The 23,990-nt window shown below is 41.8% G+C and overlaps 2 protein-coding genes across 3 annotated transcripts; both read right to left on the reverse strand.

Moving 5' to 3' along the window:
• Positions 1-3,751: 3,751 nt before the first annotated feature.
• il1b (interleukin 1, beta) lies at positions 3,752-7,865 on the reverse strand. The gene is made up of 6 exons (XM_069706779.1): positions 7,756-7,865; positions 6,771-6,807; positions 6,295-6,514; positions 5,396-5,575; positions 5,152-5,285; positions 3,752-4,288 (listed from the first exon to the last, which is right to left on the reverse strand). Exons 1-6 carry the CDS (start codon positions 7,788-7,790, stop codon positions 4,073-4,075), a joined length of 822 nt encoding a protein of 273 aa, XP_069562880.1. The 5' UTR covers positions 7,791-7,865; the 3' UTR covers positions 3,752-4,072.
• Positions 7,866-10,941: 3,076 nt separating this feature from the next.
• Positions 10,942-23,237, reverse strand: LOC138622095 (metal transporter CNNM3). Of its 2 annotated transcripts, XM_069700609.1 has the most exons (12): positions 22,526-23,237; positions 22,089-22,423; positions 20,383-20,559; positions 19,708-19,865; positions 18,851-18,994; positions 18,610-18,768; positions 17,226-17,395; positions 17,011-17,107; positions 16,457-16,587; positions 15,616-15,742; positions 15,364-15,408; positions 10,942-13,591 (listed from the first exon to the last, which is right to left on the reverse strand). In XM_069700609.1, exons 1-12 carry the CDS (start codon positions 23,231-23,233, stop codon positions 13,542-13,544), a joined length of 2,301 nt encoding a protein of 766 aa, XP_069556710.1. In that variant the 5' UTR covers positions 23,234-23,237; the 3' UTR covers positions 10,942-13,541. The 2 variants fall into 2 exon arrangements, with proteins under 2 accessions (XP_069556710.1, XP_069556719.1); XM_069700618.1 differs by lacking the exon at positions 15,364-15,408.
• Between the last annotated feature and the right edge of the window lie 753 nt (positions 23,238-23,990).

Here is a 23,990-nt window from a genome sequence, read left to right on the forward strand (position 1 = left end):
AAAAAAAGTAAAAAAAACAAGTAAAGGTTCTACATGTAGAAAGCTTAATTTATTCAGATTATCAAAAGTAAAAGTGCTGTCACATGACTCTTTTTATAGCATTATTATTATATGTATATATCTATAGATATATACACGCATCTATCTATCTATCTATCTATCTATCTATCTATCTATCTATCTATCTATCTATCTATCTATCTATCTATCTATCTATCTATCTATCTATCTATCTATCTATCTATCTATCTATCTATCTATCTATCTATCTATCTATCTTTTTATGTCTTACTTGTGGAGTTCCTCAGGGCTCGAGTCTCGATCCTTACTACTTTTAATTTGTTAAGGTTCCTCTACATTTTCATTGATTCCGTGTCGTGTTTGTGTCCATGTGATGAACCTGAGTCTAATATTTACACTCTTCCAGCTCTATTTTTGGTCTCTACTGAGGAAACACGTCTTTTTAGCTGCTTAATGCTCCACAGTGTTCGCCAGGTCGTCTCTAACGGTGTCCGTCTGCTGTTTGCTGCCGAGCGGGTCGTGTACAGACACCTTTTCGAGATTTTATCTGCCAGAAATGACGCCGTGAGAGTCAACCAAAACAGTAAAGTTGAAATGCAGCTGCAGCTTGGGGGTGTATAGCAGAAATCCGGGGGTGGGGGTCGGCGGTGGCATGGAGACAGAGGAAGAGCATCTGCAGAGATGGAGAAAGTGACGAAAGAGGAGAGGAAGTGAAGAGAAAAATTCAGGAGGGAGGGAGCTGCAGCGGAGGAACCCGTGTTTTGTAGGGAGCAGAGAAAGAGGGACGGCGATCAGAGAGCGATCCTACGTTAGCGGGAGGAAGCATGATCCCACTGAGAAGCCGGGCTGCCGCGGCTATATTTAGCTTCTGTTGCCATGTGCTGGGAATGTGCATGGCAGAGGCAGACGCGCACACACCTCAGTCGTCACAGCCCCGCACAATAGGTTCACTGCTGGTCATGCACTTCTGCACATGCGAGTGAGTGAGTGAGTGAGTGAGTGAGTGAGTGAGTGAGTGAGTGTGTGTGTGTGTGTGTGTGTGTGTGTGTGTGTGTGTGATGATGAGCCACTTTCAGGGATTTGATTTCAGCTCATTTGCGTATCAAAACTGGGCTTCCTAATGTCCTCGTTAGATGTAATATGAGAGCGCACGAACATTAATTCTTTTCCCCGCTAATCACTCAAATCGGAGGTCGATTTTTGTCCATAAATGTTTTAATTGATTCATTTGGTTATAACAGGGGACTCGTCTGCAGCCGAATATGGAGTCGTGTAACACATTTCATAACGGACGAGAAAAGATGTGAAAGAGACACAAGGGAATAAAAAAGGACACATAAATAGGTTTTTAAAATCTTCAAAATCGAATTTAAGATAAACAGGAGAATTCAAAATTGGAATTTATGAATGAATAATCCCAAATTGTATTTATTTAAAGGCAGCGTCACACTGAAATCTGTGAAACGCCACCGACGGTTCATGCTTTGGTTTCCTTTTACTATTTTGCCTTTTTTATTTTTATTTTTTTTATTTTTTAAATTAAATGCACATCACTCCATAATCTCCTCTCAGCATGCGCACGAATGTAGAGCAGCGTGAATACAGCAGCAGCAGAAGCAGCAGCAGCGTCTCTCATTGGTCTGCAGTGAGTCGAGAAACAGCCCAAGGTGTCACCATGCAAACCCGTGCAGCCTGTACCAATGAGGAGACGTCGACTTCCTTCGAACTGCCTCCCATTGGCCGAGATTCTTTTTAAGTCCGCTATTGTGAAGTGCAAAGGACAGATTGACATTTAATTTTGGGGATGCTGAAATTCAGATTACAGGCCGGTTGTGTGTGTGTGTGTGTGTGTGTGTGTGTGTGTGTGTGTGTGTGTGTGTGTGTGTGTGTGTGTGTGTGTGTGTGTGTGTGTGTGTGTGTGTGTGTGTGTGTGTTTTTCTGGACTAAAAATGATATCAGAACAGAAAACGAGCAGGTTAACATGAGGACACAGGTTATCAGAAGTACACACACAGCGGCCCGATTACAGGCCGAGCGAAGCGTCGTGCCTGATTATACTTTACGTTGTTGGAAAGCTGAAAGCCTCAGGATTCAAACGCTGTAAACCATTTTTAGATACGAACACCACAGAAACAGCAGCTCCTACACAAAAAACCTGCCGTTTTTTTTTCTTCACCTTTTCTGTCTTCTAGATGGGCTTTGACTTGTTAAATCATTATGTGCCGAGTCCAACAAACAAAATTCTTCCAAGCTTTTAGTCTTTTCCAGTAAAAACATCTGAATTTTAAGCGGTTGAATTTTGAAAATATAAAGCCTGACGGGAAACCTGTCGATACTACGTCCCGCCCACCGATACCTGTAGCTGACTGCGCCACAGGCCTGTCAATCAAACAGACACGCGCCCCAAAAACACAACATTTTGAAGCTTTTTTTTTATTTTATTTTTTTTAATAAATGACAGGATTATTTTCAGATGGACCACCAGAACACTAATATGGAAGTGTGAATTTAGCGAATGACATACAGGAATCTTTCGGAGAAATTTTATTGACTATTTGATGAGCGAAGTTGAATGGGAGTCTATGGAGCCGGAGGCTTTTTGGAGCCGACCTCTAGTGGCACTCGGTGCTATTGCAGCTTAAGGCACTTCCACATCGGCCTCATTTTTCGGAACCGGAAGCTACGTCCACTTCTATACACAGTCTTTGGGTTGGACCCGCAGTGACGTAACTTCCAGGTTTGAAAACTGAGGTCAAGGCCGAAGTGCCGCAATACCACCGAGGGCCTTCATGGGTTAGGGGGGAGCAGTCAGGTCTCTGCTACAGGTTGGCGGGATATAGTGTCTTTGGAAATCGAGTTAGATCCACCATTCGCTCCTCCCCGGCTCAAATAACACAATTTTTCTTGATTGGTAATCAAGATTTTTGTAAAAACTCTTTATTGAATTAAAAAGTTGAATAGCGCACAGGGCATTTTAGAGCTACAAATCTTTGCTAATTATTGAAAGAAAATGAATCTGCAGCTATTTTATTTATCAAATATTTGTTCAAATTAAATGTTTGCTGTTTAACAGCTCTCATGTGAGAATTTGTTAACTTTTTATAGGTTTTATGTTACGGCTAACTTAATATATTGAGAATTTGGAGTGGCCGTTGGAATAAAACACAACATTTGACACCATCACTTTGGACTCCAGTGTGGAAATGTGTTGTTTTTTTACATAAATAATCAGCAGATTAAGCAATAATAAAAAAAATTTAAAAAAAACTTTATTTTGGTCACGCAATTGAAATACAAAAGTGAAATCCAATATGATATATGATATCATTTGATATTAAATTTCTCATCTGAAGACTTGTATGACACTTAATACATCAATATTCTTCTACTCAGATTTCCTTTTAAAAAAGTACTGAAAGTGTGATGAACTTTTCCTTAGAATAAATAAAACATGTTTTTATTTATCAAAGACCATGTTACAGCAACAAACAGAAAATGATCAAATAAATATAGTTGTTGTTTTTTTTTAAACCCAAATCAACAAACAATAGTAAATATTTGCTGATTTATTCTTGACAGAAATTAAAGCACTGATGCAAAATACTAAGCTTTCTGAACATTTGTAAAATACATAAGAACAAGCAAACTAAATCAGAAAATATTACTAATTTGGCATGTTAAACTTGTAATATTTTACATGCAGAACACAATACAACATTTCATAGAACTCTATTACATTTCATGAGCAATAGTCATGAATAGTCGATCTTTTCAAAGATTAAAACTAGTATTTTTAAGGAATATCCAATTACAAGTTTCTCCAAATAAGATGACAAGTGTTTGTTTTTTTTCTCTGTAGCATAAGAGTCAAATTCATAAAGTGAAAGTAATTTTAGTGAACTGAACTGAATCATTAGCTTTTTTTACCTCAGAGTATCACACTGTCCAGGCTCAGGCAGTCAAACTGAGGACTGCTCCATCTAGTGGTGAATTATCAATCATCAGCTTTATTCTGTGGACATTCAGCTGCACTCAGCTCCTGCAACACTTTTTAAATCATTCTGAAGGAGATCTGGCGGTCGCCAGAGTCCCTCTGGCACATTTCCACAGGCTGGTTTTCACTGTTGTCGGAGGTGCTGATGAACCAGCCGCGGAACTTTACGGACTCTAAGGTGGTCTGACAGATTCCCTCGGTTCTCTTGTAGAAGAGGAACCGGTTCATGTTTCCATCGCTGCTGATATTCTTTAAAGCCTTCTCGTCACAGTTCTGACGGAGACAGATGAACAGAAAAATGTAATTTCATAGGTATGGAAGGACATTGCTGCCAGTGAAAAGGAAAAAATATAATCACGGTACATCAATACTGTGGGGTGCAAATTAAGGGTTAAAAAGTCTAGATTTGAACTTAGTATATCAAATTTATAATGTAAATAGGCAAAATCATGACTAAAAACTTTTAATTATGATTTAAAACTTCAAATTGTGACATTGAACTTGAAATTATGATTTAAAACTCAAAATGATGGCATCAAATTTGAACATATAACTAAAAATTATGGCTTAAAACTCAAACGTTTGGCATTAGATTTCAAATTATGACAAAACTAAGAATTATATAAAACTTAAAATTATGACAAAACTCATTTGGAAGATAAAGTCAAACTATTGAGATAAAATATCTATATTATGAAATAAAACCAAAGTGTGGAAACTTCAAATTGAATATATATATTTTAATTATAAGACAGAACCTCCGCTCTTTAAATTAAAAGTTAAGTTAAGAGATAAAAAGTCCGATTTTTAGATAAAAAGTCAAAGTTTTACACAGTAAGTCAAAATAATGAGATGAAACTTTGAGATCATATTAAAAGTTAATGTGACTTACTGAGTAAAAATGATGTGGTAAACCCTCCATGTTTTTCATTATAAAGTCACAAAGTTTTGAGAGAAGTCAAATAAATAAAGTGAAAATTTTGGAATTTTATGTTATCCAATTATGAGATAATATGTCAAAAAAATGTGTAGACTATCAAGGATTTTCTGTTTAAGTTAGTATACGTTTCCCGGAATTTCTCGTCCATGTAATGTCATCTGAAGTGATGTAAATATATATATTTTTCTGTGCTCACCTTCAGAGTCAGCACAGCTTTATCTTCTTCCATGTCGCAGCACAGGTGCAAGTCGTTGGTGATGGACAGGAGAACAGTCAGACCGTCATCCGGAGAGACGCAGGTAGTGACGTACCTCGACATCTTGAAATTCACTGAAGTGAGGAAAACACGGAGAGAACATGACTGCACGGTTGTTTTGGTGTGTTGTATTCGGATCTTTTAATATATTACAACATTGTAAAAGTTCTTGTGGTCCTCGTACCTTTGCTTTGGCAGTTTCCTCCTTGCAGAGTGATGGCCTGCAGTTTTAAAGTTCCCGGTTGCTCAACGACATTTCGCTGTAAATGATCGCAGAGTGTGCACTCCTTCACACTGTTGACGCGCTGGAAAACGGCTCTTGTCTTGCCGGTGGACGAGTTCCTCACCATCTTCAAGATGGTTTCTGTGGACAACGGGAGGAATGCGTTACTGGGTTTCATGAAAAGGAAGCACTAAATAATAAGTATAGCAAGGTCATTTTTCTTGTAAAAGTTATGAAGCCTCGAGTTGGGAATTTGGCCGTCACCATCTTGCTAGTTCGGGGCGGTTTGGAGCAGGAAGTGACCATATTTGGACGAGCTGAGGGAGGAGCCAGCTGACTGACTGAATCTGACTGATTTGATTGGAAACGTGACAGAAGTCGGTAAACACGCGTCTTTTTGAAGCTTATTTTCTAATTAATGACGTGATTATTTTCAGATGGACTGCCAGAAAATGTATCTGCAAGAGTGAATTTAATGAATGACATAAAGAAAACCTGTGGAGAAATGTTATTGACAGAATTTCATGAGAGAAGTTGAATTGGAGTCAATGGAACAGGAGGCTTTTTGGAGACAACCTCTAGTGGCACTCGGTGGCATTGCAGCTGCATCGGCCTCATTTTTTCCGACCTGAAGCTACATCCACTTTTATTCATAGTCTATGTGCTGCAAGGCGCATCTGGAAAAGTTACTGAACCCCCGCCGAGCAGGGAATTTTTGGAAATAAAATCTGCCAGGAACCTGAGGTAGATCGTAGTTCCTCTGGTGAAACCGCTGTTAAAGAAACCGACTTCAGAAAAACAACCCTCCAAATGTGAGACTTTCAAGCATGTATTTAAATAGTGTGTCTGTTTTTACCCACCGTCCACCATGTTGTCGATGATGGTGCTGCACACCTCACCAGCACGATGCTCGCAGCCGCAGTGACTCGCAGTCATTCTGTTCACGGCCAGCACCAGCCTCACGACGCTCTCCAACGTCCTCCTGTTGTAGGAAACCTCCAGGTCCAGGCCCTCGTCGAGTGTGAAGGTCTCGCTCCAAACCTCCTGCTCCGGCTGGTTTTCTTCCATCTGCGTTATTTTCTGGCAAAAATATGATGCAACATAGGACACGTAACTTTAATTTGCTCGACCGGACGGTAAAAATACATGTATGTGAAGGGAATTCTGACGCGTAGCCTCCCTGAGGTAATGATTAGTCTTGCAATGTTCATTCATTGTCTTAAATACAGTCATACATACAGACATTCACATCTTACAAATTAAATTACAGCGTCTTAGTGACAATAAATGTACATGTATAGAGAAAACTATTAGAATATGGGAGCAAAAAACTTACCTTCATATCACATTTGGTTTCCTCCAATTCAAGTGAGCTGAAATACAACAAAAAGATAAATATGACATATACTAATATTGTGAATTTACAGCGGAAAGGTTCAGAGAGGAGAATCAACCGAAGAGGGAACGTTTCTTCTGAAACTTCTCCGATTGGAGATAGAAATTGTTCAATTCTATTTTTATTGTGCTTTTTTTCTAAATTAGTTTTAACTCCACACAGCATTAGTAAGTTGTTGTTTTTCTAATATAAGCCCTAAACACAGGATAAGTGTTAGAAGTTCCCATCTTTTTTTAAAATTTTATTTTATTTAAAAAAAATTTTTTTTTACAAAGTGTCAAGAGTTAAATAGTGCGAGTAAAAACTACATGTTGAGTGTGAACTTTCTCTCAAAGATTTTTTTTTGCTAGCTAACCTGAGTTACCGTTGAGAAGAAAGCTTTTTAGTTCAAATCATTCTTGTTTATTAATGTTATAATTTAACTTTGTTGGTAATTTTGGTGTTAAAATATGTAGGGATTTTTTTTTTTTTTTTTTTAAATGTCAAATGTATGTGGTGAATTTACCCTTTGTATTACAGTGAGACTGTTTTCCCCTTAATGATTAGGAAGTAGTGAATGAAAGATTATATTTAAATGGACATCAATTTAGTGATACAATGCATTGTATCAGTGTAGACTTCATCTTTTGCTTTATAATTTGCTGTAAAGGAGAAGTGAAATGTGAAATATTCTCGTTTCAGAGACAAAAATTTAGGATGCAACGCTGTGATCACGTTTTTTGGGGAACTCTGAACTCTGTTAGCTTGCCAAAAAAACAAAAACAAAAAAAACATAAAGCTTTTAACACTCAGAATGACCACAAAATTTTTTTTTTAAAAAATCACATTTTTGTATTTGTAATTATGACAGTCGTGTCAGTGAAGGCAGCATTAAGCTTTTAAACTAAATACCAACAGGCTCTGAAATACTTTTTGTTGAACTTACCGGTCCACAGCTTGAGAAAGGTCAAATTTGTCCATTGTCCTGATGGAAACTGCTGAATTACAATCAAATGTAATTAAAATGATTCTTTCTCTGACACTGATTTCACAGAGGCTTCCTCGTCGTGCAGGTAGACTGAAAATGTCACTCTTGAGCGTGCCTTTTTACAGCAGCTTCCACTTCCTGTTAAATGTTACACGTTTGTTTTCTCTCTCGATGACATCAGAAACCATGTCGCGTGTCAAATATCAAATATCACTCAACATGGCCGATTATCACTCGGTTAAAAAAATGTTTTGATCGGCCCAAATACTGATCTTTAATATTGGCTTGGAAACATCCCTAAAAATATGGAGAAGTTATGACTGTTAACACCTAAAATATATACTTAATTCTCAGATTACTATTAAATGTTTATAAATAATAAAAAGGGAGACCTTCAAGAAAGTAAATTCTTTGCTGTTTTCCAGTTTAGCATCTGTATCTGTAGATAAGTGTTCCCTACATGTAAGTGTTCAGTTTGTGCATCTTTTTAGACTTTTAGATTTTCAGAAATTTAGCCTCACATTTTTTTTTTTTTTTTTTATCTGGGGAATTTTTGTGTCTCTGCCTCAACTTGAAATGAGTTCCTGTTGCCATGACGGGTTTTCCTACAAACCCACATTTCAACATTGTGCTGAATGAGTGTGAAACGAATTTGACCAGAAATGTCAGACACCATTACCTCATTTGACCCAGAAAAAACTTTCCCCCACCTACGGGAAGTGAATCAAAAAACCCTCACGTTTGCTTGTGAATAGTGCAGGTGCAAAAAGTCACAAATAACAAGATGTAATAATTCAAAGCAGCTAATTGAATGAAAACACAAACATTTTAATCTTACTTTAAAACGCGGCTCTAAAAAGGTCAAAGCTGAGGAAATCCCAAGTTCAGATCATGAGACACTTGTGTTGTGCTGCTTCTAACGCAGAGCCCATAGTGTCAAATGTCTTCACACACATTTGTGAATAATACTATGGTATGAATTTTTTTTTGTCATATTTTGGATGACATGCTATAGTATGACTTTTTTATGATATTTTGTACAACACGGTTATGAGTTTTCTTCATATTTTGGGCGACATGCTATAGTATGACTTTTATGCATCTCTTTAGGGGGCGCGCCCATTTGCGACTCCACTAGAATACTACATTTTTTGCCGGGAGACATGTGTATTCACTTTCATGAGTTTTTGAATATGATAAAGCCTCCAAAAAGGCAAATCACTTTACGTAAGGAGAAGAACTACCAAGAACATTTTTACGAAATACAATATGGCTTTCGCACCTGTGCTCGGGCCCTAACAAGCCTACACGGTCATAAGAGCCTTTCTAACAACCTCATTATAATTTATAGAAGGAAGTTGTTGTTGAATACAAATGAAAGAGAGGCGATACTTTGTTCAACCATCACCACTGGCACCGCGCTAGTGGCAGCCTGCTGCAGCATCTCCCCCCTGCTGTAGTGAAGAAATTTCCCCTCGGGGATTAATAAGGTGTATAAAAAAAAACACTTCCTGCCACAAGAAGGAAACATCAGCAGTCGGGCTCTTGTAACACAGATCAGTATATTGTGTGGTATGCTAATCTAGAATTACAATAAATGACATTTATAAAGTGTAATTTAACTTTTTACTTTAAAAAATAAATCTGTCGGGTTTTCAATATGTCTATGGTGACTTCCTGTCTTTGAAATGACATAATTTCCCCTCATGTTTGTGTTGGTTAAAGTGGAGACATGGTGTCACGAATCTTAAAGCCACACTGCAAATTTTTCGAGGCTTTTCCATCATATTTTCGCCACTTATGTTCTTCAGAAATGACTTGAATATAAGCTCAGACACGGTACAAACAATATCAGACAGCTACAGTGTTGTCAAATAGCATTCAGGTGAGTTTAAGGTTGTTATCATAACAGCAACACTATTCATATACTGTATGTGTGTGAAAACGTGACACTGTGGGCTCTGTGATACACTCATACTATACTATAGTAGGTTGTCCAAAATATGACAAAAAAGTCTCTACTATAGCATGTCGTCCAAAATGTGATAAAAAAGTCATACTATAGCATGTCGTCCAAAATATGATAAAAAAAAGTCATACTATAGCATGTCGTCCAAAATGTGATAAAAAAGTCATACTATAGCATGTCGTCCAAAATGTGATAAAAAAGTCATACTATAGCATGTCGTCCAAAATATGATAAAAAAAAAATACTATAGCATGTCGTCCAAAATATGATAAAAAAAAAAAAGTCATACTATAGCATGTCGTCCAAAATGTGAAAAAAAAGTCACTATAGCATGTCGTCCAAAATATGATAAAAAAAAAAGTCATACTATAGCATGTCGTCCAAAATGTGAAAAAAAGTCATATAGCATGTCGTCCAAAATGTGATAAAAAAGTCATACTATAGCATGTCGTCCAAAATATGATAAAAAAGTCATACTATAAATGTCGTCCAAAAATGAAAAAAGTCATACTATAGCATGTCGTCCAAAATGTGAAAAAAAGTCATACTATAGCATGTCGTCCAAAATGTGATAAAAAAGTCATACTATAGCATGTCGTCCAAAATATGAAAAAAAAGTCATACTATAGCATGTCGTCCAAAATATGATAAAAAAGTCATACTATATCATGCTGTAAAAAATTTCGTAGTACTGTATAGTTTTTCTAAGTGTAGTATTACATTATATTTAATTTCATTTAGCTGATGCTTTTATCCAAAGCGACTTACAATAAGTGCATTTCAACCATGAGGGTACAAAACCCAGAACTACAAGAATCAAGAAAATGTATGTCACAAAAATATCATACAATAGTCCACCCATCCTTTTCATCCGGGCAACAGGTTGAGCAAGTTTAGACTTCCTTCTCCCCGTCAACATTTTCCACCTCATCCTGGGGGATCCCGATGCTTTCCCAGGCCAGATGCGCTATATGACAATTCACAGTATACAATAGGATGTCGTAAAACTTTCATTGCATCGTATGTCATCAGTATTTCGTTAGCATAGTAGGTTATAAAAATGTCACGGAAATAAACTGTGTTTAAAGCAGTTGAAACGAGTCAATTATCTTGCTCAGTGAAAAATATCCACATGAAGTAAATGTCTTTGTGTAAATAGAAAAGGCAAACACAAATATCATTTAGAACAGGATTGAGTTTATTTTCTAAGAAATTTTTGAAATTGTTAAATACAATGGACTCTCAATGCACCCAAAACTGGCAGCATTCCGGGAAAAACTAAAAGAAAACAGAGTTTCTATACAAATGTAACTTGGACAGAAAGAGGAATTGATTAATCAGTTCAGTTCTCAGTAACTCTCGTGGCGACAGTGCTGTTGTACCTGAAAACTGAGACTTTTTACCTATAAACTACATCCTCATATTATACTCTAAGCAGTCATATATTAATACACAATTCTCCACATCATCATCACCGCCCCTCCCCTCCCCCCCAAAAAAAACACATCTCAAATCAGTTTAAGTAGCACAAAGTCATGATTATCTTTGTACATTCATTCTCTTGATACCAATAGAAATAAACGCATTACAAGAAAAATATAAGTAAAACTGCAGAAAAATATTTACTCCGAATCACAGTCAAAAAAACAAACAAACAAAAAAAATTCTCCTGGAATATGGCGATTTGGTCGAGTGATAACACTGAATAAATCAAACACTCATGGAATCAAAATACAAAAGAGGCAAATGGCGCCAATGTAACACGGTTGATACAGAGCCGAATCCTAAACGACCTCGGACTTAAAGGATAAGTAAAACTTGAATTCTTGCACAGAACAAGTGCATTATTTTATCTCCTACTTTTTTCTTTACAGAGTCGTCACATGAAGTCGTATTTCACAGAGTGAACGATAGCGTTACTTTTCCAACCAACATATGACGCGAGTATTTCATTGAGATCGACCTGAAGCAATCCAAAGCTTTCCATTAACACACAGGCTTTTTTTTATCCAGTCCTTTTTCCTACTTATTATTATTATTATTATTATTATTATATTAGTTTCAGGGGGGGAGGGGCACTGAGGTTGTTTAAGAGGCCATTTCTGACATATTCCACATGTTTACAAACATGCAACAGTGACTGACAGATGCTTAAAATGCACGTTAGAATATCAACAGACAACATGGGTTACGGAGTGAAGACTGGAGGCTCGCCTTGCTGACATGTAGTGAAGAAACATTTGCATGTTCCTCTCGCGCAAACGCACGCAGTCATAGACGAAACAGACATGCGTGAACGGGAATGTAAATATGACGCGGGCCAACAACTGAAAGCTGTTCAACGACATGAAATCTGACTTCCAGTTGAAATCACATAGTTTGAGATCAGAGCGCCCCCTGCTGGACCACAGATTTATTTCTGTGTTGCGTGCTTGATGTGAATTTAGGTTAAGGTTTTGCTTAAATCAGGTTTTCGAGAACATTTTTAAGTAAAAGAAAAAAAAAAAAAAAAACGCTGCTGGAATGAAAGATGCTGAGTCAGCCAAATGCCAAAGAGTGTAATTTTACCCCAGAATTCATGGCAAATCTATTCAACTTCAATAACGGGACTTCTATCTGAAGTTGAACTGGTTTGCGGGATCTCAAGTAAAAAGTTGTTTTTCATTTTCTAACGTACAGCTTATACCAACAAAAGTTAAAGACTTTAGTTTGGTTTTTTTTTTTGGGCCGCAAACGTCTGTGTGTGACGACAAAGTTGCACGAAGGTATAAAAATCTGGACGTACCTCATCTCGCAAAATGGCTAAATACTTTTTCCCCAGTGCACAAATTTAAATGTGCAAATCTGCCAACTTAAATGTTTTTTTTTTGTTTCAAACGGACGGATGCCTCAGCACACGCGCGCGCACACACACACACACGCACACACACACACACACACACACACACACACACACACACACACACACACACACACACACACACACACACACACACACACACACACACACACACACACACACACACAGCTTTGGCACCCAGACAGGCAAGAGTGAGGAATGACAATGCAACGAGTTTAGTACAGAAGGCTAAACCTGGAAGAGGCACCGCCAGATGAAAATAAAAATGTATTTATATACAGTGGCGAGAAACAGGAAGTCAAAAAATTTCAATTTGTCTTTAAGTTACTGTTAAGAACAAACTATTTACACTAAAAACCAAAACACAAATTGGTTCATTGTTTCAGTCCAAAATAAATGCATCATATATATATATATATATATATATATTTTTTTTTAGAAAACTAAGTGAAATTTCAACGGTTTTATTCCACAAAAACATGACATGCCCTAACCGTTTGTTGTGTTATTAGCTTCCTCACACCGTGTTTGTGTTTACTTGCAGCTCTGATGAAGACGACGCCTCGTTTTAGGATGAAGACTTTTTTTTTTTTTTTTTTTTTTTTTTAAAGGTTTCTCCTTCCTGTTTCTGGTCACGCTATATTTAAATTTATATACATACACAAATATATTCCTAAGTGTATAAAACAACATATAATAATCATCGCAGTGGAAAAAGCACAATAAAGAATGGAGATGAGCAGCGGATCTACGTAACAGATAAAATTACTCTCACTCCAGTCTTGTCCAAAAACTACGTTCCAGCCATAGATGATTCATCAATAAAAACAAAACAACAACAACAACAACAAAAAATCTCTACTTATTTGGAGCAAGGTTTTTGTTTTATTTTAACCACGGGCGGACAGAACCGCACTACCCATGAGCCTCCTCTTCTGTGGAGCTCTCCTGGGCTCTGCTGTCACCTGTGGGAACCCCGACCAATGAGAGGAGAGCTAAGGTGAGTGAGGGGTGATGTCATCACACTGGGACAAACACACAGGTGATGGAAAGGGGGCGGGCGTACGGAGAGACATTAAAAGATGGCACGAGAGAGAGCGAGAGAGCGACGAAGAAGAGCCGGAGTTTAAGGAGTAGAAGAAGAAGCCGCTCTTTATGCAGCGAGTCGAAATGAAGGCAAAACTTTCGCCTCATTTGAAATCGTTTGATTGTCTTTGTGCCATCGTTTGTGTCTTTTTCTTTTTGTGCGCTACTGATGGTGACGTCACGTGTCCTCCGAGGTCTTCTGCACGAACTGCAGCGAGGAGCAGCGACGTATTAGCTGACGCACTATTTCATCGTTTTGTCAAAGCTACAGGTGAGCCTTTTGTTTTAAGCAAATTGCTGAGCAGTCGGACTTCAAATCAAACGTTTTGAGCGATTTGTGTAAAAGAGAAGTTTTTGTTGTTGTTTTTTTTTCGTATTTGAAGCTGCAGGGAGCTGCAGTGACGCCGTTTTGCGCGACTCTTCGCTTCTTTGCAGCGCGGCGGCGACGCACACGGGGCGGCAGGAGGCGGCGACCTTCGCGAGGAGGTGTTCCGGGGCGTCGTCCCTCGATCGGCGTCCAGCGCCCGAGCTCCGCGCGTCGGCGTGACCGCTGGCACGTGAGCGTTTGTGATTCCGACGCCGACTTGAAGCCGGAGCAGAGAGACGTCGAGATTTTTGGGTGAACAGGAAGAAGTCGCGGGGAGGCAAATCCTGTGAGGAGCTACGGTTGTGTTGTTGAGGTTGAGAAACTCGCCCGTTTTCGACGCGCTGCGCATTTCACTTCCTGTCCCTTTTGTATGATTGCTGGCCCCCCTGATTAGTTTCACCTGTCCCTCGTTGTCCTTCCCCCCCCCCTGCTGTATTTAGTCCGTGTGCTCTTCTTCTCTCTTCTTCCCTCTTTGTCAGTTTGTTTCAGTTACCTGTCCGTTACTGCGTATTTAGAAACCCAGAGAAACTCACTTGATTTGTCTCCTTGCGACTCGTTTCTGTTCCCCCCCCCAAATTTTTTTACCCAAAATCTGATGCAACGGACGAGACTGTGATCTTCGGGCCCTCAGGTTGAGCTGCTTTAAAAACAGCCATGATTCTGCGGTGGAAATCACTGCGTGGGCTCAGGAACACTCGGCTGTAAGAGGCAGTGTTGACGATTCCCCCCCCCCCCCCCCTAAAATCTTGATGTTTCGCTGCTCCGGTTTTCAGATCCGCGGTGAAATCGCAAACGTTCACGTACCGGCGGTCGCGTTAACGCGCGGAACTCAGCTGCCGATGTCGATCGAGAGACGACACCCGGAACACTTCCTCGCTGAGCCGCACTTCGTTCGTACGCGACAGTCTCGGAAACCTTTTGATCGCACTTCGTACACCAGGTTGAAATAAACCGGAATTATCCTTTTAAAATATCTGGTTTTTGAAAGCCGCGGTCCTCCGACATGGCCACCAGAGGACACCGTTCGTCACCTTCCGACACAAAAGAGTAAAGCGAGAGGATTTCAGGTAAAAGCAGGAAGGAGGATGAAGAAACAGAAGCGCACATGCACGCCTGCGCGTCGTAAAGAAACGGCGAGTGTGAATGACGCCCTCTCGGAAAACAGTCCAGGAGCGGGACATTATTCCTGCGTCAGTGTGCGAGTGTGCTGTATGTACAGGCTGCTTTGTTTCATTTACCTCATGCAAAAAACAACAACAACAACAAAAAAAAACAACCACTAACAGTAGTTCTCGATGGTATCAAAGAATGAAAAGTTTACAGGAAACTCTGGACGGGCCAGAGGAGAGAGGAAGACACGGAGGCACGCAAGGAGGGAAAAGAAAGAGAAAGAGAAAATTAATTTCAGCTGAAGCCAAACAGGAACGGCACATTCCTAAAAAAAAACAAAAAAAAACCCCACAAAGTTAGTTCCTGAGGTTCGGCGGGGCAGCAGACCTGGGGCGCGTCGGCCGGCGTTTTCGGGAGAAAACCTACCTTGGGTGGTGTTTCTGTCGTTGAGCAGCTTGGTCTGACTGTTGGGCAGGATCTTGATCTCGGGAGGATCTGGACTCTGGCCGACGCGCGATGCCATGAGAGCGTTCAGATACTGCAGACGTGTCACCTGCAACGCGCACACACTAAACTGTTAATAAACGACTTATGGCCATTGTTTATTTATTTGGAGTTTTTAAATCTGTCTTTTTTTTCTTTTTCTTTTTTAAATACGATTTTATTAGAAAAGTATAATTTCTCAGGAACTGGAAAAACAATAACGAGTACAGCTCCCCCCGGCTGTGATTAATCTTGTTTAATCTAATATGGTTAACTCGCCTTAAAGTCACAGTTTAATGCAATTAATTACCGACACATTTATTAAAGTTATATATCGTCAACAGGGTTAAAAAGATGAAAAGTAACAAAACTATAAATCGTATTTTAATTTACGATTCATTTATTAAACTACCTCCTTGGTACAAATGAGCTGAATTAAAGAACATGTTTTGTTTATATGAAAATAAAAAAAATAAAAAATTCTGCACCCTTTCGCTTTTTAAATTTAAATCTATATGTACACATTCTCAACTTCACTGTTTCTGTAGTTACTTTTTTCAGCAGATAAGTTCAAATTTGTTTTACGGTTTCCATTTTTAGCAGCTCATTCATTTTTAAAGCTCTTTGAATTTCACTAACCTGTTTCAATAAAATTTTTATTGTTTGAATGAGTGTGTGTCTTTATGGATGTGACAGCTATCAGGGTGTAAACACACACACACACACACACACACACACACACACACACACACACACACACACACACACACACACACACACACACCCGTATGAGCTGCAGGTCAGTGAGAGCTCGGACGGTGTAGTCGGGACAATAACTGGACGGGCTGGTGGCTCCTGCTGACTCGAATGGATCCCTGGGAGAGTGACGCTGGGTCGACACCGGAGACTGATGCACTGAAATCATACCAAAAAAAGAAAATCAATACTTTTATTAATCGTATACGCAAGATTAGAGCTGAGATGAGTAGTTCATTAATCTAACAACTGACAGGAAATCAATTTGCAGCTAGTCGGATGATCGAGTGATTTTTTGTTGTTGTTTTTGTGCTCATTTACAAAAACAAACAATATTTGCCGTTCACTGTTATTCCACAGACACAACACGTAATCAAAAACTAATCTGCAATTTACTGCACGACAAGGACAAACCTAAATTTGACCTCGTTATTTCTTCTGCAGCCCGACCGATGCGGATACCAATATTTGAAGGATTAAAATACAGTCGTTAAAAAGCCAAGTGTCAGTGTTTGTAAAATCTGTTTTTTTGGGTGGATTTAAAACGTCAGCCCCTTCGCACCTCGCCGTTTGTGACCTCACCTGAAGAGGGCAGCGTCAGAGCCGACACGCCGTAGTACGTGAACGCACCGTTTTCGAATTTCAGCCCCTCTTTCCCGATCTCCACCTCCACGCGGCCCTGGCAACAAACAAACAAACTCCTTTCCTGTACCCGTAATGAGCACATGTGCATGGTATGACAACCGCCGATATTCATACGTCGCGACCCCGCCGCAGCCGCGGTCCGTGTCCCCTACCTGCAGCAGCAGGATGAAGTAGTCCACCGGGTGGTTGCGGGTGTACAGATAATGATCCGGACTCAACCGGTTGCTGGGATCAAAGTGGACTTCCTGGTTGACGCTGGGGTGACGGAGCAGGTGGAACAGGACCTTCTCGGAGACGCGTGCCGGGCTGAAGTGCTCCACTTCTACGGGGGTCAAAGGTAAAGAGGCACAGCATACGGTCAACTCGAGTGTCTGTGCAGGAAACTATACTCATTTACTCAAGTACAGAAGCGTTTAAAAAGGTACTTCACCGGGGTATTTTTTTCTTTCTTACTCCACCATGTTTATTTTACAGCTTTAGTTACTTTACAAAATAAAGTTGTACATTAAACAACCTGACGGTGTTCAAAAGTACATGGTAAATGGTCTGTACTTGTATAGTGCTTTATCACCTTTTGGTCTCAAAGCGCTTTAACATGGTTTTTCCCATTCACCCACTAATGAGACAGATCACCATGCAGGGTGCTGCCATCAGGAACACATTCAGGGTTCAGTGTCTTGCTCAGGGACACTTAGGCATGTGGACTGAGAGAGAGAGAGAGAGAGAGAGAGAGAGAGAGAGAGAGAGAGAGAGAGAGAGAGAGAGAGAGAGAGAGAGAGAGAGAGAGAGAGAGAGAGAGAGAGAGAGAGAGAGAGAGAGAGAGAGAGAGAGAGAGAGAGAGAGAGAGAGAGAGAGAGAGAGAGAGAGAGAGAGAGAGAGAGAGAGAGAGAGAGAGAGAGAGAGAGAGAGAGAGAGAGAGAGAGAGAGAGAGAGAGAGAGAGAGAGAGAGAGAGAGAGAGAGAGAGAGAGAGAGAGAGAGAGAGAGAGAGAGAGAGAGAGAGAGAGAGAGAGAGAGAGAGAGAGAGAGAGAGAGAGAGAGAGAGAGAGAGAGAGAGAGAGAGGAGGAGCTGGGGATCGAACCACCAACCTTCCGATTAGTGTGCAACCCACTCTGCCGTCTGAGCCACAGCAGAGCCAAAACAATCAATTTGTCTAAATAAGCTCCTTTTCCACCAAACCTGTGGCTTCTTCTGACCAAAAGTGCTCGACAGCAACACAATCATTACATGTGCTGCGTTAAACTGTGACTATTCATGTGTGAGGTAAAAAACAACACACACACACACACACACACACACATATATATATACGTTTATATACACACACACACACACACACACACACACACACACACACACACACACACACACACACACACACACACACACACACACACACACACACACACACACACACACACACACACACATACACACACACACACACACACACACACACACACACACACACACACACACACACACACACACACACACACACACACACACACACACACACACACACACACACACACACCTCTGGACAGGAAACGGTGGGTGGCCAGCAGGAGCTGCGGGGACGTGCGGATCTTGGGTTCTCCTTCGTGGGGCTTGAAGAGAGAAAACTCCTCGTGGATGCTGCGGGGCTCCAGAGGAATCTCCAGCTGAGCGAGGGGCCGCTTCACCTTCCTGTCCACTGCGGGAGGAGACGAGACGGGAGGTAAAGAAAGACGTCAGACCAGACGCCGAAGCAGCTGACGCGCTAGCGGGACGCTCACGGTAGCCGTCGGACTCGTCCAGGATCTCCGACTTGATGATCTCCTCGATGACGTCCTCCAAGGTGACCAGTCCCAGCACCTCGTAGAAGGGATCGCCCTCCCCCTCGTTGTTCACCTTCTGGACGATCGCCATGTGAGAGTTGCCTGGCGGAACGGGACAGGTCAAAGGTCAAAAGGGTTATTTCAAAGAGATCCTTTCTCTTTTAAGGGTCAGTTCAGTATTGAATGCAAGAGGCCTGGTTTTGTCGACATTTCAGGTTTTCAAACTATTTTATAGACATGAATGGAGACAAACTGAGCCATAACTCAACACAGTGGTGATACACATTTTTTTGTATTTAATACAGGCATGTTCTCCTGCGTTTATTTTGAGTTAAGAGTTCATAAATCTCTTTTGAAATCGTAGAAAAAAAAAAGCCCTTCTTATCAATGCAGAACTTGCCTGAGAAACTTCAAGTTTTTAGTTTAACTCAGTATCAAAACTGATAGTTGTCGCTTCTTTTATTGTTGCGCTGCATAAAATAACTGCTCAGAGATAATTTGGCTTATTCTTAATGACAATTTACCAAAATGTGGACAAATACAGGCTAAAAAAATTAAGTTAAAGTGGCCTCGAGTTCGGCATTTCCATCGTCACCGTCTTGCTATTTTGGAGCCCGACATGACCATATTTGGACGAGCTGGGGAGGGAACCCGAGGACACTATGCCCCGCCCACCTAAACCCAGCTCCACGACAGGGCTGTCAATCAAACAGATAAGCCACCCCTATAACAAAAAAAGCTTTTTGAGACCTAATATCTAATGAAGGATGGAAATATTTTCAGAACGGCCGACAGAAAACTAACATCCAGCTCACCTTTCTTGAATTCCTCCAGCATGGCGTCCAGTTTGGTGTCGTTGAAGACGAAGTGCAGCGGGTGGTTGTAGAACTTGGTGATGGTTGTCATGGGGGTGCAGTCGTCCGGGTCCACCAGAGCCAAGTCCTTTACGTACAGGATCTCCACGATGTTGGACCTGCAGGACACCAAACAAACACACACACACACACACACACATGTCGATGACGGTTATCAAAATAAACACGAGCTCTGAAACAACTTTCTGCTCATTAACTGGTCAAATTTGGAGAGAAAACAAAAGGAAAACCTAAAAAAAGAAAATATAATTTATTTACAAAAATGATAAATTCACTATGCAGTAATTTACATTTCTTGTTTTTCCTATTGATTGTTTTGATATACAGCAACTATAACGAGTAATTAGCAACAAACAAACAAAAAAAAAAGAAGCTGACACCAGCAACTACAAATAGTTTGTATCCACCTGAATGTAAAACATGTTTTCACTCACTGTTGTTTCAATAAAAAAAAAAAAAAAAGACTTCCAGTGAAAATATGTTTTGCAGATTTGTAAATATGAAGTTTTAAATTTGATCAAAGTGGCTTTAAAAACTCGAATTTGACTTCGAGATGTCCTGTTTACTGATTCAGATAAATGCGAAGCCACGCGAGGGCCGAGTCGCCGCTCCCACCTCTCCTCCTCGTAGATGGGAACCCGGGTGTAGCCGCTCTGCATGATCTCGGACATGGTGGAGAAGTCGAGGACGGCCGAGCTGGGCAGCATGAAGCAGTCCTTCAGAGGCGTCAGGATGTCCTCCACCGTCTTGCTGCGCAGCGACCCGCGGCTGAACTCCTCCTTCACAAACTCACTGCACACGACACGGACCGGAGGCACCGAGTCACATCTCAACAGTCTCACGCTTTCAGGGACGAGTCAGAGTCACGTCTAGACTATTCTGGATTACGTCAGAGTCAAGTCTCACGTATTTGAACTAAATTCGAGTCGCATCTTTAGACCTAGTCTGAGTCGAGTCTTTTTGGACCAAGTCTGAAGTCTTTAGAGGACGAGTCTAAAGAGGTTTGGCCAAGTCAAGTCTTCTGCACCAAGTCTAAGTCATGTGTTTGAGCCAAGTTCAAGTCTAGTCTCAACTCTTCTGGACTGAGTCAAGGTTTTTGGAGCAGGTTTGTGTCAAGTCTGAAGTCTTCAGAGAACAAGTCAAAGTCAAATCTCAAGATATTTGGACCAAGTCCGAGTCAAGTCTCAATTCTTCTGGACCAAGTACAAGTCAAATGTCAAAAAAGTGTCAATGTCAGTCATGTCTTTGAACCAAGTCCTAGTCACATCCTTGAACTAGGTTTGAGTCACACTCGTTCAAGTCCAAGTCAAGCCTGTTAGACCAAGTTCAAATCACATCCTTAGAACCAAGTCCAGTTAAGTCTCCAAAAAGTCTCAAGTCTTCTGGACCAAGTTTGAGTTATGTCTTTGGACCAAGTCCAAGTCACGTCCTTGAAGCAATGCGGAGTAGGTAGGTAGGTAAGTAGGTACTTTATTAATCCCCGAGTGGACATTTTTTTGCTACAGCAGCATACAGAAGCATGTCTTTAGATGACAAGTCCGGGTCAAGTCTCACATCTTTTGGACAAAGTGAGTCAAGTCATGGAAACAAGTCCAAGTCAAGTCTAAAGACATTTGGACCAAGTCCAAGTCATTTCCTTAAACCAAGACTGAGTCATGTTTCTAGATTGGTAGTCCAGGTCAAGTCTCAGGTCTTTTGGACAAAGTGAGACAAGTCGTAGAACAAGTCTCAAAGTCATTAGACGACTAGTCCGCATCACGTTGCTGTTTCTTTGGACCTGGTCCGAGTAAAGTCTAAAGTTTTTATGGGACAAATCCGAGTAACGTCTCACCTCTTTAGAAGGTAAGTCAGAGGCAAATCTCAAGACCTGGTCCAAGTCGTGTCTCGAGTATTAGTCCAAATCATGTGTCACAGTTTTAGTGGGCGAGTCCAAGTCAAGTTTTCCCTCCATTAATGTTCAGTAGTCGAGGTCAACGTCACACTGAACTTCTGTTAATGTAAACGTGGTGTTAAAAGTCAGGATTTAAGTGTCAATCAAAGCATCTGAATGTGTCAATCATTTTAATAAAAACATTAAACATAGAGGAGCAGCTGATAAAAAAGCCTCGTGATGATTTTCTGACCATTACGTTGTTGTGTTTCAGTCCATCAGTGAGATCTAAAACCAGGACCGGTTCTGATCCCGAATCTCACATTTCATAATTAGACAGTGAGGAGGATGAAGGATCAGCTTGAAACAACATTTTGATGTTTATTTTTGGAGTTTTTCCTGACTCATGATGTAATTAATAAACAATTGACCAGCTCAGCTTACTCCCTACCTGTACGGGTCGTTGACGCTCGTGCGGATCATCTCCATGGCCCTCTCCCTGATCCCGCAGGTGCTGATGTCCCTCCTCAGCCCCAGGTCCAGGATCAGCCCCAGGGGGCAGGACAGGGGGAAGGTGAGCACCATGCAGACCTGGGCCAGCCAGGTCAGAGCCGGCGCCAGCTGGAAGCCGTAACCGGAGCACAGGATGTGAGGAGCCAGCTCGGCCAGGAGGAAGATGAGGATGCCGCTGGTGAACACGGCGGAGAGGATGGAGCCCAGCGCCCGGTACAGGAGGACCCCCAGGGCCGAGTGTCCCACCACACACAGGAACAGCAGAGAGCAGGTCTGGAGGGAAGACAGACATTAAGGTAAACACATCCTCACCTGTAACCCCCCCCCCCACACACACACACACACACACACTCCTCCACCAGGTGAGAAACTCACCAGGAAGTTCCCCCTCCTCCTGATTGGCTCCAGACGCTTGGCGGCTCGTTTCTCCTCCTCGGAACCGCAGCTGTGGAGGACGTAGAGCTCCACGGGGTCCAGCCACAGCAGGCTCAGGTTCACCGTCCTCAGCAGCCCGCACACCAGCAGCAGCAGCACTATGAGCACGGCCAGACCCCACGACGGGATGTAGTCCGCGGGCAGACCCCTGTCGGTATTCACCCGCAGCTTGTCCGGGCCCACAGAAGCCCATTTCTCTCCGATCGACACGCACAGGTGGTGGAGCCTCCGCGCGCTGCCAGCGGCTCCTGCTGAGACGCTCCCCCGCTGCACCTCCACCGTCAGCAGCCCGCTGGTCCGCTCATCCGGGACGACCTCGCCGACCGCCTGGAAAGCGGACTCCTTGCGGTTGGACTCCCGTTCGCACGGGTCAGGCGCGTCGCCGACCGCCCCCGCCGCTCCGCCAGCCGCCCCTGCGAACGCCACCAACGGCCAGCTTCCATTCAGAACAGCCCCGAAGAGACGGAGCTTGAACGTGGCTCCTTCTGGCGCCGAGATGATGCGATCCTTCATGCACACCAGACCCGCCGGGTCTTCCAGTCGCAGCCCCAGAACCTGCGGAGCTTCCCGGCTGCAGGCGCCGTATCCGATCCCGCAGAACAACAATATCATCAACAGGAACCGTAGACCTGCCAGGCTGGCCACCATATTGGAATTGGTCAGCCTGGCTATGCGCGGATCATGTGACTCGAGCCCCGCAGCGGCCCCGCCCACCGGGGGTGAAGGGGGGGGGGGGTGAGGCAGCCAAACAAAACGAACACTGCAACTGAGCGGTGCGGCAGCCATTTTGGTTCAACTGACGCAGGACGCCCACGAGCGTCGGGACCACCGGACATTGTGGGTCTGGATTCTGGATGTTTTCGTTGTTACTGCTCCGCCTTTTCTTTCTAAAGCAGCGAGTTGGAGTCCGTGTGAGTTCAAAGACACGACAAAACAGGCGGCAGCTCAGAAATTCACTAAAATAATTTAAAAAAAAAATAGTGCTGGACGGACTGGTGATCATCATATAAATTCAGTTTTACAAGTCTGTGTGAAAAACATCTCACCAAAGTGCAAAAAAAAATAAAATTAAAATAAAAGTCATTTTAAATTAGAGAAAGATTAACATCAGTCACCAAGAATCCACGTCAGTGGAGTTGTTGTCGTTTTAGTACAAAGTTCCTTCTACTGCAGGCATGGCTGGACTAAACTCCTGAGAGGCCTCGGGCAAAAAAAACGTTGTTGGGCCCCTTCCCCCCCCCCCCCCCACTAAAGGAGAGTTTCATTATTCCCCGTGGACTCAAGCCGTTTGAGTGATAGTATGAAAACATACAAACAGTAGGAGCTAAAACCTACAATGGACCCCGACACAAGAGAACAACGATGCTTGTTTGGATTTTTTTTTTTTTTTTTTTTTAAATGGACG

This window comes from Brachyistius frenatus, unplaced genomic scaffold (genome assembly GCF_029030835.1).
Source record: "Brachyistius frenatus isolate BFR_SWC_R1_liver_20210118 unplaced genomic scaffold, ASM2903083v1 Contig_3, whole genome shotgun sequence".
Lineage (NCBI taxonomy): Eukaryota > Metazoa > Chordata > Actinopteri > Embiotocidae > Brachyistius > Brachyistius frenatus.

Bases quoted from the DNA above. Each gene is read 5' to 3' on its own strand.
- LOC138622095 (XM_069700609.1), bottom strand. From the start codon at position 23,233: ATGGTGGCCAGCCTGGCAGGTCTACGGTTCCTGTTGATGATATTGTTG. The intron at 17,108-17,225 runs GTAGGGGACACG...GTTTGTTGCCAG, and splicing joins ACTTCATCCTGCTGCTGCAG to GGCCGCGTGGAGGTGGAGAT. The intron at 16,588-17,010 runs GTGAGGTCACAA...GTATGATTTCAG, and splicing joins TCTGACGCTGCCCTCTTCAG to TGCATCAGTCTCCGGTGTCG.
- il1b (XM_069706779.1), bottom strand. From the start codon at position 7,790: ATGGACAAATTTGACCTTTCTCAAGCTGTGGACCG. The intron at 6,808-7,755 runs GTAAGTTCAACA...GTTGTATTTCAG, and splicing joins CTTTCTCAAGCTGTGGACCG to CTCACTTGAATTGGAGGAAA. The intron at 5,576-6,294 runs GTGGGTAAAAAC...CGTTGTCCACAG, and splicing joins CATCGACAACATGGTGGACG to AAACCATCTTGAAGATGGTG.